This window comes from Aptenodytes forsteri, unplaced genomic scaffold (genome assembly GCF_000699145.1).
Source record: "Aptenodytes forsteri isolate BGI_AS27 unplaced genomic scaffold, ASM69914v1 Scaffold33, whole genome shotgun sequence".
NCBI lineage: Eukaryota > Metazoa > Chordata > Aves > Sphenisciformes > Spheniscidae > Aptenodytes > Aptenodytes forsteri.
Window position 1 is genome coordinate 7,003,464 of NW_008795037.1, and position 18,408 is coordinate 7,021,871.

At 47.5% G+C, this 18,408-nt stretch overlaps 1 protein-coding gene across 1 annotated transcript in view; it reads left to right on the forward strand.

The window, feature by feature from the left end:
• NECAB2 (N-terminal EF-hand calcium binding protein 2) overlaps positions 1–18,408 on the forward strand; it is a 44,699-nt gene that overhangs the window by 10,258 nt on the left and 16,033 nt on the right. The window contains exons 3-4 of the mRNA XM_009276792.1: positions 10,956–10,981; positions 14,489–14,586. Coding sequence (XP_009275067.1) covers positions 10,956–10,981; positions 14,489–14,586 — 124 coding nt within the window. The remainder of the gene's footprint in view (positions 1–10,955; positions 10,982–14,488; positions 14,587–18,408) is intronic.

The following is an 18,408-nucleotide window of genomic DNA, read 5'->3' on the forward strand; positions in this document are numbered from 1 at the left end:
TTTGTTTTATAATTTTCTGCAAACAGGGGATGCCTGTTACGCAAAACCAAAATAGTTACAGTAATACCCCAGTAATAGAGTTGACATTACAAAGCAGCCCAAGTGCATCACAAACAGGTGGTATTTAAAAGTCTATCTTGAGGCTGATCAATTTGAACAAGCCTGACGGCAAAATTGATGTGTTGTTAACTCAGATGCAATTGCTGTGCTTACTGTTCGTGAAACCATATGCAAGATGAAGAGCTCGGTTTAAAGCGGGCTGTGATGCAGGATGCAGGCTGAAGGTACCGGCTCTGCATGGGACCAGGGTGCCAAAATTAAAAAATCAATTGTCTCAATGCAACGTGATGAAAATATCACAAAAAAATCATGCTGTGCTTCCAAAGCGGAGCTGGTGGAAATACCCTTAGAGCGAAGGGGACGCCAGTGCCGCCTCTGTGCTGGCCGTGGCATGTACAGCCCGTCCTTCCAAGGTTTATCGGCCCAGTTTTGCCTGGCACCATCTGGAGATAAATTAAGCGAGCGCTGATATAACCCAGTGTATATACACACTGGACCCAAGCGTGTATATAATAATCAGCAACTTAATAAATTTGGAAGTGCCATCCCTCCTAGCAGCTAAGTTACTTGTAGGCTGTAATTAAACCTGCCTTCTCTTTTCTTTGATGTACTTGTGGGCAGAGTGATATTTTCAAGATCAAGTCATCCATCCAAGAAAAAAATAATGTTGAGGGTTTAGATGCAATTTATTAGGGATTTGGCACATGCAGAGACTTGAAAATGTTTAGTACTGTATTAAATGTCTGTTTTATTTAAGGTGATGACTGTGCTTAGAAACCAACTGTTGGATTAAGTTTAGTAAATCAGTGTGCTGCATTGATAGATTTTTCAGGATATCAATCGCACTGTAAACAGGCATTTTATTGTGTTGTCGTCTGGTTTGGAGTTTTTATGAGCTTTTCAAGAGATTTTTCTTTTGTAAGTGAGTGAGTGGTTAGAGGTTCTGACCGCCTCTGACAAAGCAGAGAGAGAAGATGTTGATTATTTTTAAGAGACTGTGAAATGGTTTTACAAGAGACGCAAGAGGAGCATGCCTTAATCACCCAACCTTTTCTTCCATGGGCAACCCCGCCAATTTTTGCTCTTAACATGCAGGTCCTGGGTGGTCGCACAGGATACGGAGTGGGGGGGGGGGAGGGGGAATCCCCCTGCCCACAACCGAGTTGCAGAAGGCTGTGGTGTCCCCAACCCCACAGTGCCTCTGCGGGGCGGCCGCAGGCAGCGAGGTGCCGTGCTTTGCAGAGGGCAGGCAGGGGGAGCGGCAGTGAGAGGTTTCTGCCGTGGGCTTCTCCTGCACTCCACGGAGTTTGGGGATTTGGATTCATGATCAGCACTTTGCGGGTAATTGCACCTTTATGCTGCGCTTTTGATGTTAATTTAGAGAGGCAGGAAGGGCAGAGCCTCATGGATGCTGAGCCCAGCTCATCGTCGGGACCCAGACCCTGGCTCCGGAGCCGTGCGACAAAGCAAGATGGTTTAGCACAAGCTGACAGCCTGAGTTGCTGTATTAGAGTTGCTGATGAATGAACAAACAAATGTCTGGTACTCCGCAGGTGCCAGTTTATTGCCCCTGCCTTTTTTCAAAGTGACATTTATTTCTCTTTTAACTAGCGAGAGCTTAGAGCATGTTTTCCAACAGCATCCAGAACATTTGTTTCACTTTTATCCATATTCAATCTCTTTTCTTGGTGCCCTTGATGATTAGAGCTGGGTGTTTTGTTCTGTCAAATACTTTACCACACAGAAAATGATATTTTGCTTGTCTTGAAACCACCGATGAAACAAAGCATCTAGTTTACATCAGGGATGGTTTGCAGCTTGGGACTTTCTGAGGATGTGGGAGAGGCAATTGGGGTCTTCCCCGTGCTATTTCTGAACCGTACCTGCAGCTGTAGGTGGGAAATCAGGTTGCACGGAGGCTTGCACAGGGCAGCTGGCTTTAGGTAGGACCCAGTGCTCCATAAACGTCCATGACTAGAAAAAATCTGTATGCCAAGGGAGTGAGGAGCTGAACTGGCCTTGAAATATAGCAGCAGGTGGGAGTCTTTAAAAATGAGAAACTAGGCAAATAACGTGTTATGTTGTAATGGTCTCTATCTTTATGGTAGATATCGATTCCCTGAAAGGAAACGGAAACTCTCAGAGCTGTGCTGCTGAAAGAGCGTATTACGAACGACGGGTGATTAATCCTCCCCACCCTGGCAAAGTGCCCACGTTGCTTTTATCAGCTGCATGAGCAAAAGGAGGAATATTGCTGCTAGCAGGCATTATCGCCAAACCGAGCCCCAGCGTGCGTATATGGGCCTTGTGCTCCTTGTACCTTGCACCCTGTGCACAGCCCACAGCTGTGGGAAGGGGAATGGGGCCCGTGGCCTGTGGGGGCCGGTGGGGTCACTCACGGGACCCTCCGTGAAAGCGTGAGCCATCATTGCAGAAGATTTTTTCCCCCTTTCCAAACCCAGGAAAATCCACACCGAAAGCCTTTCCTCGAGGATGGTGGACTGTGAAACCATGGCCGAGGTAAGGAGCTCTGCCGGGAGAGGTGAAGATGGATCCCATGGGAGAAGACCAGCAGCTGAGACAGGGTCATGGGGGGCAGAGATCCCTTCGGCTGCTGCGTCCGTACCTCAGCTTTGATGGTTTTGGAGTTCAGAGATTCTGTTTAGCAAGTTTACTAGCCTCTTCGCACCGTTTTGGCGGGGTTTATTACTGCTACAAGGAAAATGCAATTGCATTGGGGGTCATTGGCTAGAGAAGACATCTTCCCATCACATCCCTAATTACTGCTCATGCCGAGTGCTATGGCAACCGCCTTTTCTGCCACACTCTGCCAGGCAGAACATCTGCACTCGGGTATCGCAGGCTTTTTGGAGCAGATCCAGGCTTTTTTGGACCTGTTGCTCCCCAGAGTGTGCCGCCCACCTGTGGGATTCATGATGAATCAATTAGGAGTTAGTATTCAGTGCTAACCATCCTTTTTTTTTCCTTTTCCTTTGCAATCAGAGCTGGAATAGCCTTCGTAAAGCAGATACCTTACTGCTGAGGTATGAAAGCTGCTCCAAGCTGAACTCGGCATCTTCTGGCATGGTGGGCAGGATGCCAGCGAGCAGGTTTGCTTGTAAACCCTACACCCCGGGCTGCATGGTGGCCATAAGGCAATGTGGCACTTTGCTGAGGGTGTGACTGTCCCCGGGAGAGCCACCAGCCATGCTCTCATGGGTCTGCGCAGGGGCTTCCACATCGGGGAGGACGAGGGGAAGGGCATGAAGGTCTTCTGCTGATCTTCCCCATCATGCTAGAAGGTCACCTAAGGGAGACTCTTTGGTGATGCTGAACCCACAGATGTGGGTATTTGAGATGCTTTTTGTCTGGTTTGGGCAGTGAGAGCCCTACCTGCCGGTGTTCAGCAGGGACCCAGGACCTGGTGGTTTCTCTCTGTGTTTCTGCAGGCAGAGCAGGGCCATCCTGGCCTCCCTGTGTGATGCTGCAGCAACTTCACGGGGACTTCTTGTGGAGGGAGGGAACGGCCTTGAAGCAGGATGAGTAAAGGAGTATGTTTTATCCTGAGCCTGCCAGATTTACTGTCCTTGTTTCTATTGAAGGTCAGTTCAGTTTACCTTGAAAAATCATTGTTTTGCAGATTACTGGCTTGTGATGAGGACTCTGCTGCCCCAGTGCTCTGGAGCAAAGCACACAGTGCAGAGCACCCAGCTTTGGGCGCTAGCATTTCTAACGTATGTAGGCTTATGGTTTGAAAACTGGATCTGGGCAGTGTCTGTATTAATGACAATACAGATGGCTTATCAAGGCAAGGAGCCACAGAGAAAGCCATATGAAAATATTAATATTAAAATATTAAACCATTACTATTCAGTGGGTCTCAATACAGGTTTGCTGTGGAGCCCTGCTGCTGCTCACCTTCTGTCTTGCTGAGCGGTGTTAGCCGTGGTGGCCATGCGGTATGGAAAAGAAGCGAAACCATCCCTATCTTGGTCACCGTCTGCCTAAATCCAGAGGAAAGCTGTGCAAGGAGCAGGAAGGAGCTGCACCCTGGGTTTAGGTGGGCAAAACATCCCTGGGGACACTAGACTTCAGCCTTCAAACTGGTGAACAAAAACCCTGCTGATAGCAAGGGCTAGTAGGAGGAAAGAGATTGTCTCCCAGAGTACATAGAATCTGTTATAATCCCAAATCACGCACCACAGGTGATGAGGCTCTTTGTAATACAAAATCTGTATGTGAAAACTTCCTACAAAATCCTCCTTTTGCTTCTCTCTCTTTCTGGGCAATTCTTTGTCTCTGTCTTTTCTTCTTTGTGGTACCAGCACTTCGGAGAAAAACGTGACTCACTGCTGGGCTTTCAGACCCCCTTACTGTGCTCCCCAAGCGCTCGATGATGGAGCACGTGCCACGGGAAGAACAAAATTACTAGTTTTGCTTTGGAGAAGGCAGCGTTTCTCTCCCTTTCAGGACCCCCCGTGGGAGCTGTTCCCCGTAGGTGTTTTAATGTAAATCATCCCAGTTACGTGGCGATCTGTAAAACTGCGCCTGTTTCATGTAACATGGATTTTGGGGGAAACCTCTGTCTTGACTGAATGGTGAACTCTGTATCAGCTCGTGCAGATGGGCTCTCCTCCATCCACTCTGGGCATTTAAATAGCTGGTATTCCCCGCCCTGCTGGAAAAAGCAGAGCTGAATGAAAAATACCTGCTGGGTTATTTAAGACTCGCTGCTCACTCTATTTATTGGTTGTACTGAATTGTGTGCAGGGCAAGTATGTCTGCACCAGTATATGCACCTTTGAATTATTCCTGCTGAAGCACACCGCAAAATACATTTTAAAAGTGTTTCATGCAGGAAGCAGGGACATTTGGCAGGAGGTGAAGACATCCTTTAATGTAAGAGCCAGGTGGGCACCAGAGCACTGACTGCCAGCTTGCCATGGCTAGAGAAATTAAGGCCAGAACTGACATATGTTATAAATACTTGCCTGCCTACGTCATTTGAAGCTGCAGCTGGCTGGAAGCACTTCTGGTTGTGGGCAGCCTTGGCATGTTGTTTATGGTGTTTCTTTGCATGTGGCACCTCAGATTTTGGAAGTCCTTTTTTTTACTTCATACCATAAGAGTGGGTCTTTTTAAAGCGAGTGGGCAGGTGCAGGAGGTACTTGGGTAGGTCTCGGGAAGGATTTAGCAGGGTTCTCCAGAAGAGTACGGTGACGGGCTTGGAAACTTGCTTAGTTCTTTAGAATTAAAGTTATTTGGCTCCTGGCTGGCATCCAGTATTTGGTATTTCTCTTGCTCTGCCTGGAATAATTTCGCTCACTCTGGGGTTTGTGTATAAATGTTTCTCTGAGTTCAGAAACTAATGATCAAGAGTGACCATCTGTGACCTCTTAGTAGGCATCTGGATGTACATTTTCCACTTCTGAGGTGTTGAGATAACGCAGTGCTGTTGCTGCTGGGACTAGAGGGTGCGTCATCAGATATAATAGTACTTTTCAGCTGCACATGTTGTTTTTTAGTTTTTCCTAAATGAAAATGTGTTTTGCAGGTGGCTAACGCTAGACGATAATTTGTTTCCGTGTTCGTTTGAAGCCTTGTAGCAAAGCCCAAGCTGTGAATCGAAGACGGAAATAAAAGTAGAACGTGATTTCAGAAAAAACTCAATTTTCTGTGCTGGTGAAGCAACTAAGCTGTGTGGCTGCTGATGCAAACGTTTCATCTGCCCAAGAAAAAGGGTTATTATCTTTAGCTGAAGCCGATCAGGTGTTGAGTGGCATTTGAGCAGTACATCCAGGCAGCTATTTGCATGAGAAATACGCTGTGAAGATGAGACTGATGTATTTGCAACTTCTGAATTCCCATTATGTTTTTGATTGTGCTGCCCCGTTGGGAGAGCCTGGGACATCTTCCCTTAGCTGAGCTGGAACTGAGGAAGGGAATTTCATGCTTTGCTCCTGCACCTTATCTTTTCCATTCTGAGATAACTTTCCTGCTCCTCTCTATAATTGACGAGAAGCCTGGAGAAACGCCTTAACAGCAGCAAGTCAGAGACCATCGGCCTTGCCTTAGGGAGTCAGGGAGGTGTTGGGAAAGAGAGGGGGAGATGCTGGATGGGAGACTCATGGCAGTTTTGGTTGGAAGGGTCCTCTGCAGGGCTCTAGTCCCTCGTAGTGGGACCATCACCAGCACTGGACCAGGACAGCCCTGGCTTTACCATGCTGAGTCCTGAAGACCTCCTGGGATGCTCTCTGGGTAACCCCTTTCAGTGCTGCGCCACACTGGGCTTGCTTATTAAGAGCTAGAGCAAATAATCATGGTGGGAAATTTCCAGAAATATCTTTTTTTCCTGCGGGAAAACGCTGATTCACTCAAACAAGGTGTTGGGCTGATCTGGATCCACGTAGCTGGAGCTTCAGACCTGGAGGTTGCTTGGGGGACCGGCACACACTCAGAGATCTGGCTGCCGAGATGCTCGGCTTGAGCTCGTAATCCCTGGGCTGTTGGACACTCTGCTGCAATGTCACCTCTGTTGGGTGTTGCCACCCCACCTTTCCCTGGGAGAAAGTCTCAAAAATGGCATTGTGTTTCAAGAAAGGCAGGTAGAGACAAAGAAAAGCTTTGAACCAATGGAAAAGGAGCAGAAAGTCAGTACCGGGACAACTCTGATAAAAGCCCATCCACTGGATAATCTGCAATCAGGGACATGGCGGGGCAGAGAGGTGACTTCCCAGGGATCCTCGTTAACTCAGGCGCTCATCAAGCTGCTTGCTCACATTTTAACGTTGGGTGGGGTTTTGGGGGGAGAAATGTATTTCTCTCTGGAGTACGCAGGAGGCACAGCAATTACTCTGGGCAGCCTCCTCCTCTTGTTGGTCATGCGGCGGTAATTACTCTCTGGGCAAATTCACTTAATTAAGCCCACTGAGGAGATGCTCTCGCAGCATGGTTGTTGCTCTTTAAATTCCCACGTACGAGAAAGGAGTATCACGCTTTGAGGACTTTTCTTTTTCTTTGAAATAGTTGGATGTGAACCAGCAGGGAAAACTATTTCCCTATTGCCAATATGTTTATCTGGTCAAATTATCCCAGTGTATTTAAATGGTGATGGGTGGTGAGCAATAAACAGTCCTTTTTGTGGCCAAATTAGTTTATGGCTTGGACTGTAATTTTTCAGAAGATGCTCTAGGTTGAAAGCTGAGCTCTCGTGTTTGGCTCATATTTCTGTCAGAGAAATGAGGTCCCAAGTGGCAAATGGAGGATCTCCAAAGTCTGTCTTTGCCTTGGAAAGAAGCCTCAAAGGGCGCACATCCCCAGCAAGATTAGGGATGCAAGGTTGTGCTGCTGCACGTTACAGCTTCATTGGTTGGAAACAGAGAAAAAGGCCTGAAACCAAAAAGACTTGGATTTTCTTGATTTTTTCTACTTTGAAAGAAAGACTTTTGTTTTGGAAAGAGATCAGATGTGGCCTCTACTATGCAGAAATGTATAACACAGAAGTCTAATGATTTCTTCATTTAAAGTTTCACTTGAACGTTATTATATTCTGCTTAGTTAGTTGGGTTATGGCTTCAATAAGTTCTTTAATTATTCATACTATTATGTAAGAATGCTTAAAATTAAAAGCTAATTCACAGCCAAGTGTTCTGGTAGCTGAAAGTTTTGGGGTTTTTTTCTGAAAAAATGAGAACAACTTGTTGCAATTTTTCTTTTTAGTTTATTGTGGCTTACAAGAATGTTGAATATTTGGCAGCTGAAAAAAAATTAGTAACTAATGCTCACCTAAATGTTGTCATGTCGAAGGGCTTTGTGATATGTGACCGCTCCAAAAATATCCTCTGAAGGGCAGCGCTGGGATGAAGGGTTAGGGACGGCGAGGGTATTTGTGGGGAGCCACCACCTCCCGTTTCATGAGGCTTGAAACCCAGAAAAATCCTGCTAGCCCAACCCATGGGGTGGTTAGTTACTAAAGCATTAAACTACCAGAGCAGCTTGTAAATTGTTTTGTAGCTGGGTGTTGCACGTCCCTTGCATTGCGTGTTCAGCTGTGCAGCACCCACGTTGGGGAACAAACCCCCCCCTGTAACACGGATGGGGACGTGGCTGCGTGTCAGCCATGTCCCGACGGGCATGCTCCTGCGGGATGGAAACATCCTAGGAAATGCCATGGGTCGTGCCCAAGTACCCATTGATTTCTCCTTACAAATTTTAATCTGAAAATTATAATATTTTTTATTGTCAGCTTATGACTTCAGTAATTTCTTTACTTAGGTTTCTTCTTAATGCAACATGGCTTAAAATTAAAAGCAGCTTCTCAGCCAAGTGAACATTCAAGCACAATTAAGTTAAATAATATGATGGCAGGATGTGAGGAAATAAAAGACCATTTTTGGCAGCAGCAGGTCAATTATTACAATGCAAAACCACGTGGAATACAATAATAGATTTTTTTTTTTCTCAGTAACGTGCCCTAGCTGTAAACCCGTAACCACTTCAGTAGGTGTTTATAAACACTAACTGGCTTCTGAAAAATATTATTTAAGCACTTTGTTGGTGATACTGATGCAAAAACTACTCCTGTGCGTGTGCCTGAGAGTATCGGTTGACTTCCCAGGCTCTGTACTGGCGAGAGCTTTGACGGAAGATGGACCGTGGTCCTCGAGCAGGCATGGGGCTGTGCCGGTGTTGGAAATGCATCTTCTGGGTTTCTTCCCCCACCTGAATTTTCTCTGCCTGTGAATTGCTGAGGGTCCATGTTAGCAATGACATGCTGCCAAAGCGCTGTGGACTATTCGGTCAGGAGTCAGCTCTTTTGGGTAGCGTTGCGGATCTGCATATTCAGTGGATTTGGGCACAAGAACGACAAGTCAGGGAAATTGAGCTTGCAGCATCCCTGGGGGGGTTTGTAGGATTCAGTGAAGTAATTCCAGGGTTTGAGAAAGATCATCAATCTCCAAGGGAATTAAGATAAAGTAGTGTGAAAGCTCATTTTGCAGAGAGAGATGCATGTGCCGCCCACACCTCCGGCTGAAGCTTGTGCCAGCGTGTTTGCTGCCGGCAGCTGCCACACCGAAGGTGTCTGAGATGAGAGATGACTTTTTTATACCGCAGCAGACATCAGTTACCCAAAAAGGTGTGTGTGATTCAGTAACATGTGCTTTTACAGCATGAGGCAGGTGGGGTGGCACCTTTCTGGCAGCCACCATCTCATGGGATCAAGGTGTTCATGTTTGCCTCCAGCGCCCGGCAGCTCCCACAGCTCAGGAGTGGCAGTGAAGGGGTCCCCAGTACCGTCACCTGGGGCTCTGACCAGAGTGGTACTGGGTCCCCAGTACCGTCACCTGGGGCTCTGCTTTTGGGGAGAACCCGGGCACGGGTGGCACTGTGAATTTGGGGAATTTCCTCCCCAGATATCACCATTTGGGGAATTTCCTCCCCAGATATCACCAGCGCACACATGTGTTTCTGCTTAGCTGTAGCGCACCTGGCTAACGCGCCTAGGGGATGAAATGCATCTAGTGAGAGGCCAGCAGGGTCCCCAAGCTGCAGAAACTTGCATCTTCTCAGGCAGAGCCTAAATAGAAAGAAAAAATTTATATTAGTGTCTCTGCTAAAGCAGAATCTCTCTTGATAATGCTGTTTGAGTGGGAAGTGCAGCCTGTGCCCCGTCCCGCTGTCCCGCACAGCCCAGCGAGGCTGCTCTGCTCACACGGGGTCTGAGCCTGCTGCAGAAGACGGAAGAAGATTTCAGCAGAGATGAGATTGTCTTGGGTACTTCAGCTTGCTGCAAAGGCACCGCACTTTGTGTTGTGAATCCTCGATGATAGGGTTCAAGCATAGCCTTGGTAGTGAAGAGCAATCCCAAATCAATGCTTTCCCACCATGCATCATCCCTTCAGAAGGATATCGCATCCCAAGAGAGGGCCAGCAGCAAGTGAAAGCTTCAGGTCATGGAGATAGGGAAGAGCCCAGGTCCTGCGGGGCTCGGGCAGGGCACGGGCAAGCGGTCGGGAGGATTTCGGGGTTGGGGACAGGGCTGCGGGAGGATGCTGCTAATGAAAGCGGTATTGAAAACATCCCTTTCCCTAATCCACTTACGTGGACAGGTCAGACAGAGCAGGGATGAGTTTAGTTAAAGAAATAGCTTTCCAGGACGTAAATGGATTGATAAAATATAATTCTATTAAGAGATCATTCCACTGCTTGAATGGCACTAATAATTGTGTGGGAATGTGAGGCACAAAGAGATTAGCAGCAATCTTTATTTCCCGAGCAGGTTGTCTGTTGAGGTGTCGTTACGTAAACTAAACGTTCGTGTATTAAGAAGTAATTGTGCAATTTTGTCCGGAGGGAGTCCCGGGCGGGAACTGTGCACAGCCCCGTGGATGCTTCGCAGGGGCAGAACCGGCAGAATTGATCCATCTAGAAAAGTAAATTTTGCAAAATTTTATTCTGAGCAAATGGGAACAAACACATTCCTGTGCTGCGTCGGGTGCCTCACTGGGGTGTTGCCAGGGTGGATATTTGGGAGGAAGGCAGAGGAGCTGCTGTGCCGGCTCCCCCATAGGCACAGGTCCACCCTCGGGGGGGATGCACAAGTCCCCATTTTCCCCTCGGGGAATATCCAAAATAACGTGTGAACCCATCCCAACTGCGCAGACGCTGAAGAGGTGTGTGGATGCCCTGAGTGGCACCAGCCATTGCCTTCTCCTTAGGCTGTCCCCACCGGTGCCTGGGGGATGCTGAGGGGGTGGGTGACGTTGCAGGTGGGTATCTGGGGTTAAACCTGCAGAAAACCTAACTGTAGCCTTTGTCTGTCCTTTACATTAAAATCATCTTTCTCTCTCTTTTTTTCCTGCTTCCTCCCCTGCCTCGTCCTCCCCCTCTTCCAGCAATGTGGACACCAAAGAGCTGTGCGGTGAGTGCGGTCCCTCTCTTGGGGCAAAAGCAATCGTTACGTGCACGTGCGCTTTCGAAGGATGCATGAAACCCATTACAAAGCTGGCGGGGCCATGGTGGCTGTGGAGCTGCGGGGGGTGGGGGGTGAGTCTCCTCACTTCTGCTGCTTCACCCCTTATTCCACCGGAAAACTGGCAAAACTTTTCTTCATTTTCTTGCAACACAAACGGGGTCAGAGCTGAGTGGAGCACCTGGCTCCCGTTCAGTAACAAGCTGGAGTCTAATTTCTGGCAACGTCATGGCTTCCAGCTCTGCTCTGAAGTTCGGTAAACCAGTATCCCTCTGCAATACCATAATGTGTTTCTCCTTAGGCAAGCCTTCGTGTTGCCCAGCAGGCTGCCTAAGGTGTACACCACCTCTGCTGCACCTCCCACGGCTTGCAGGAATCAAAACCTGAAAAGAAAATCTCTGATAATGTTTTGTCCCACACCTTGACCAGAAAGGGAATATTTCCTACCGGGAAGGGCTTTGCCTCGATGGGAGGTGACTCGTGCACGGGGCTCCTGCTGCTCACTTGGGTGTATTTTTCCATGGACACTTGGTATTGGGAAATGTTTCCTGCGCTCCAGCTTTTTGGGAGGAGATGGGGAGACAGAGGTGTGTGGCCTTGCAGAGGGCTCATCCATCTCTTCTCCTCCCCTCCCGTGCCGGGATGCAGAAGACCACATAAAGCAACCTCGGCAGGTCTTCACCATTTACCTTCATCACTTTGCCACTAACTGCAGCCTTCAGAGGTCGGGCTGAGAGCAGGTTGCGCAGCCAGAAAGGCGCTTGCCGGGGCACCTGTGCCAGCACCAGGCAGTTACTCGTTATTCCCGATACTTTTAAGACCTCTCCGTCCATCGCAGCCTGCGAGTCTGCCTGCACCAGGACATTGCCTAGGGTTTCTCTCCTCCTGGTGTACTTAACCCCGACCCCCACCCTGCCTTTCTCACCGCCCGCAGCACCCCACAGGATTTTGAGCATTGAAGCCTGCAGCAAAGGCAGCAACCTTTCAGCTGCTTGTTGTTGCTTTTGTATGCACGAAATGAAGCCTTTCATAAAATCCTTTTAGTTTGCTGATGATACGATGGGCTTTTTCCCATCACTCCTTTCTCATTGTGTTAGGTCTCCTTGCCAGCTGACCCAAGAAACCAAAACCCCACAGCTTGTACCGTCAACTTTCCCAGGAAATACAGGGGTAGTAACGCCGTTGCTTGGCCCCACCCTGCTTTCTCCATCAATCTGCTAAAATCAGAAAAATCACACGGCTGTCACCCAGCGTGATCCCACCTCGCTGCCTCTCCCAGGGGTGAAGCTGCCAGGAGGGAGACAAACCCATCACCTCCTGTGGGAAGCCGGAGGAAGGATTGATCAGCGCAAAATCCTGCCTAGATCCATTATCTGCTGAATACCTGCCCTTGCCTGCAGTTTCTTATTCACTTGCTACTCTTCTAAGTATTAGTTTAAACATAAAACCTCATTTTTGGCAAAATGGAAGCTGTGGTCTCCCTCTTGAAATGGGTTGTGTGTTGTAAGATGTTGAGAGCTCTTAAAAGGGATTTCTTGAGCCCTGCAGCTTATATGAGAAATTTGATGATATGGCTTAATTTGTATCAGGTAGCATCTTATAAAGTTCTGGGTTTTTTTTTCCTGCCAACGAATGCAACAGTCACCAGCACCTAGACTGACTTAAACACGGTTGTGTAGCTCCTTACCCCCAGAGGAGCTTCCAGTCATAGCTGGGAGCACTTAATACGCCCAGAAAATGCGCGTGCAGCTACCAAATTGTACCTGCTGTCTTTCAGTTTAAGTGAAACACAGACACTGCATGCAATGGTACAAGCTGTCCAGTGAACTGAGGTGTATTCTACAAACAGGAGATGCACACTGACCCATTGCAGACTACCAGGGTGGTGGGTGACGGCTTTGCTGGGGACGGGTGGGCGGGGGGCACTCACCTCCTCCCACACCAGCCCCAGGCTGCAGTGATGCTCATCTCCTGCGCATTGATCCCATTGCTCTCTGCAGACGTGTAGGAACCATGAGCAAGAACCGTGTAGGACAGGAAGAGCTGATCTCGGATGTTCACATGAATAAATAAGGCTAAAACAGTAGAACTGAACACTTTGGTTAAGTCAACGCCGTTTTCCTCCCAGGTGCTCCTTGGTCGGGCTCGAGGGCTGTGCTCTGCCCACAGCAGCTCATTTCTCCTGAAATGTACGGGTCCAGCTTTTTATTTCAGGACTTACAAAAAGCCTTTACCTTTAAGATCTGCTCAGTTTTTCTTTCCCAAATAAAGTAATAAGAATAACACAAATAAACACGCTGCAGTGAGACTAAGCTGTTTGGCTTATCGTGGAACAGCGAATAGCTGCTGTCAATCATGCTGTGACATTCCAGTTTCTGCCAAAATCTTCTTCCCCTTGGATATGTTCTCAGGCTGTAAATAGCTATAGGCACTTCTAATTAAGCCAAGAGAACATAATTAGTGGGATTGTTTCCTGGAGTTTATGTCTTGTTGCATTCCACAGAGATGAAGCTTCGTGTCTTAGCACTAAGGAACAGCACCGGTGGCTTTTAAGGAACAGCTTTTAGCTGTAGTCTGTGTTAATCACCCAGAAACCGGGTAACTTCACATCTACATGGCAAACTCACTGCACGCCTCGCCACCGCACTTCACTTCTCCCTGTTTCCGTTGTGAACAGCAAATTTCAGGACTCCATAGCTCATGCATGAAACTGCACCGGGGCTCATACGTGTCATGGAGCCGTCAGCTGCATGGGGACACACCGATTTTGGCTGTATTTTGCACGAGTGAAGAGTGGCTGGGATTGCATCTGGCCGCTGCCGGAGCTGCGGTGCAGCCTGGCGCGGGTCACCCCTGCCGTAGGAGGGATGAGGATGGCACGGAGAAAGTGTGAACTCCCTCTTTGGGGAGGGCTTTTGGGCCCAGCTTGCAGCTCCGTGCTCTTCTTTTCGCGGCATATTTTGCTCTCAGAGGCCTGTGCAACCTGTGATTGTGGGCTGAGGTGCACATGTGACGGGAACGTAGGGAAAGATGTAAGGCCAGTCTCAGTTCGTATAAATTGGGGTGAACCTGGCAGGTATTTGGATGCTTTGAGTGGTAAAGAGTGTCAAGGGAATGGAAAGGGGATTTCTTTTGAGACTTCTCCCTCCATGTTGGCAATAGGAGGGAGGGAGCCAAGATACGGTCAAATGCAGAAGTGGGCATGGAAATAAAGCACCTGCTAAGTTATTTTCAATGGGAGCTACTGTGCCTTACATCTGTTTTTTACAATGGTAATTCATGGGAATTGCACCACTTCCCACCCCTGCAGGACAAGCTGTGACTTTGGTTCAGGACATACCTGAAAGCACCCTCTCAGGTTTTTCTTTCCACCGATAAATAGACCTTGCTGTGTCACGTAGCCTTGAAGCGTTGTTACATCAGCAGTTCCCATCATGTCCCTCTTGGTTTTCCCAGACTATTTTGCTGATCATATGGGAGACTACGAAGACGTCTTGGCCTCACTGGAGACGCTGAACCTGTCCATCCTGAAGGCGATGGACTACACCAAACGGGTGAGTCCTTCTTACTGCGCCTTGTGCTCCACGGGCTCGGAGCAAGCGGTGCAACTGCTAACAGAGCATCTAAATCCCGAGGTCTTCATCCTATTCAGCAGTGTTGTCTCCTCGTGCCGTTGCATTTGTACGGTAAGTGGATCATCGCAGCAACAGGACGACAGTAGATATTTTTGTGTTGACAGCAAATGAGTCTTGAAAACCTTGGCCAGATTGTGAACCAAGGTGCCGATGTCATGTGCAGTAGATGGTGGCATAGAGGCTTTGTGGCAGAGCACTGTACCTTATCCTTCCAGCACCCTTCCTAAGTCTGACAGGCGGTCTTGGCTGTGCCATGGCTTACGCTCTGCATTGCCTGAAGCTCGAAGGTGCTCCAGTTGTCTTCAGACAACATGGCCCGTGGGTCTCTTGGGTGGGATTTTGAATGCATGAGTTCTTGTTAGCATCATTACGAGTGCTTTTGGAAACACCGTGTTATAAAGCTGCTGTTAAATACAGCTTGTGTGTTGGAAGGCATCCTGACTTCCAGAAATAGTGTCGTTCATTTGCACAGCTGCTGTGTTAGGAACTAGAGGGCTGTGTATTTGAAGGACTACAGGGGAAATGTTCCATTTTATATGTGCAGGGTACCTCCAGCTTCTTAAAAAAATCCACCATGTACCTTAGTGATAGTAATGGACTACTAGACAGTGACACTGATCAAGAAACATATTAAAGTTTACTTACAAATACCTAGAAAATCTGAGCTGATGTACCAAATAAACCTTCCTGCTGAGAGGTGCACCGTTCATTTGGCGTCTCACCAGGGGGAGAGAAGTGTTTATAGAGCTCTTGTTCCTTTGAAACCATTTCCCTGCCCTTTCCATACCACTTAATAAAGCAACTGGGCTGTATTGGTGATATTTATTACCTCAGAATAATCAATCCTTCTCCCACTTCTACCTTCAACTGTATTTGCATCATTCTTTTGTGCCACGACAAGAGAAAAGTAGTCTTCCTCTTCAGTGGTGAGCAGTAATGTGGTGCACTGAGGACTGAGCCAAGGAGGGAGGTTTTGCTTTTCCCAAGCACCTGTAAGGGCTTCCCGATTCAACTCCAGTGCTCCTCTGATTAATCCAAATTGAAATCTCCCTTGCGTTTATCTTTGAAGCTAAAGGAGAAACTCAAATTGCTCCACACTAAAGATTTGGTAGCGATAAGAAGTTTTAGGAGTTAAAATGGGAAATTTCTCTCCCCCCTGGTTGCTGAGTAAAGAGCCTGATTTCCTTGCTTTATCCAAATCCATCCTTTTGAATGTTTGTGAGGAGGGCAGCATGGAAAGTGAAGCCACGTACTTCACACGTTGATGTTTTGCCACAATAAACTAAAGGCAAAAGGCTTTGGCCAAGCACTGATCTGCCTGAAGGGTTTGTGAATTTTTTATCAACATTATGAGAGGGTAAAAAAAATCGGGACAACAGTAATAGTTCATTTTTTTCTAATTAAGTTACTAAGTCTGTTCATGCCTCATTTATAGTCATTATTAGCAAATTTTCTGGCAGTCAAATTTGCTAACTATGTATTTTAAATAGATGTTAACATGCTAATAGATATCTCAGTAATTCACTCCAACTTGCTATTCGTGATGGCTTCCACCATTGCTTTTCGAATGTGAGGTTGATATATATAACTAATTCCTCCCAGTATTTTGCAAGAGGAAGATGGCTTATTCCCTGTTTATAAATTAAGCATCTGAGCATGTGGGTATTGCCTTGCATAAGAAATCTGCAGCAGAAGCAGGATGGTTATTCATAATCCCAAACCACTGCCTTCATAAGAGCATCTTTCTCCCACCTTGATTCAGCAACTTGTGGCAGGATTCACCTGCCTTAATTGCAACGGGCAAAGGTTATTTACCTAAACCTGAGCTAGTCACCTCCATCAGGATTTTGTGGAGGGAACCGGGGAGATCCAGAGCGCTGGAGGCATCTTCCTCCTGTGACGCTGAAGGATCAGAGCATTCTTCATCTCAAATGCAGACATTTCCCTTCTAGATGCCTAAAGCCAGACGAGAGAGTGCCGCCCCAGCATCCCCTCATCACCCCCATTTTAGCAGCCCATGGGGTGTGTTGCTCTTCGCCGCCTGGCAGACTTTTGGCAAGCGAGCAAACGGAGCAAGACTCCTTCACAGAGAGGAGCTGGCAAAGAAGTATTTCATGAAAAACATCGCTCCCTGCCGTGATTTTGTGAACAAAGTGGTACAAACCTCATCAATGAATTATTCAAACGCAGGCGCTTTGTTCAAGTAAAGAACTGAAGGAAAAAAAAAACCCAACCAGAAAATAAGCTGTTATAGGTGATAGAGAAATTCATCTCCGGTGTTCAGATAGGACAGACTTCCAGGCAGCATCAGGAGCTTTTCCCAAGTGCAAACCATTAGTGCTTTTTTTTGAGATGTGAGATTTTTTCACTATATGTTTTCCCTAAAAAAAAAAAAAGTAGTTGTTTACTAGACTTTCTGGTTTTAGTGTCAGGATTGCCAAAACAGAATGTCAGAAGAAGGCTTCTCACGGTCCGAACCGATAAAACAGTCCGGCTGAGGTCTTCTCACCAGGTTCCAGCCCATGTGTGTTCCCATACCCCAGCCTGGAGGACGTCATGGGGTGCTTTATTTCCTCCAGGGCTGGGACCACACCTACAGGATAAGGCTTCAGCCACAGGGAGAAGATCCATCCAAGGATTGCAAAAGCCAGTGTGAGCTCCCACTTTTCTGATGGGTCCCCCCCATAAAGGTCTCCTTCTGCTCCATCTCCTCCACGTGTGATGCAGTAACCAAGGGCCCCGTGCCGATGTCAGGATGTCTAGGAGATATGTACATATAACTATATTTTTAGAAACACTGGATGAGGGAAAAGACTGCCGAAGCAGCAGGTTTTGGTAGGAGCTAAGTGTGATTTTGTGCCCCCGATGCTCGAGCCTGTTGCTGTCTCTGCAGCTTTTCCCCGAGGCCGGATCCTGCGAAGGGCTTGGTGCTGATGCTGAGCACTGTGACTTGTGAGCAAGCTCCTTTGCTTGTGCGATGCTCCTGCTTCTCCGTATTAAAATGAGCATTTCATCAGCTGGAGAAAACCATTGCTCATTCGAGAGTGTTCCTTATTCTCTCCCTTTCCCCTCTGTTAAAAAAAGTATTCGGTGGAAATGCTAAATGAAGCCTTCTTCTGTGTTGGCTTTCTGACGAGAGGTGCCTGCTGACGAGAGGGGCTGGATAGCCGTGGTATTTAATTGCTGTTTATATTTCTCACCTTAAAAGACAACTGATTATTTCTTGCTCATAAAAAGAGAAAGCAGCAATTATCTCGTGCTAGAGGAGCTCATAAAGTATCAGCAGTAATTAGATTCAGTAGTGGAAGGTCTCATAGAGCAAAACAAAATCTGTCATTGTAATTATTTTCCAATATGGTGATGTCCGTGCCGTGTTGAAATGACTGCAAATGGCGATGGGAAATGCAAAGTTAAACTGGAGAGAAAGGAAATGAATTTTCAGGATCTAAAAAAAGCTGACGGCAAGAGGTGTTCTTCTATAATTCTCATTTACTGTTTTATAGTGCAGTCAGCAAATATCAAAACCAACGTGACGGGGAAGGACATGGTTTGTGTGCCTGGTGTCGACGGGTGTGTGGGGTATGGTGGGAGCTGGGGGACCGGAGCCAGGTGGATGCTGTCCCTCCCGTTCAGTTACTGACCCCCCTGCCTCGGGCTGCCCGCTGTAGGACGGTGCCTACCCGATGCCTCCACCATCATAGAATCATAGAATCATAGAATCATTGAGGTTGGAAAAGACCT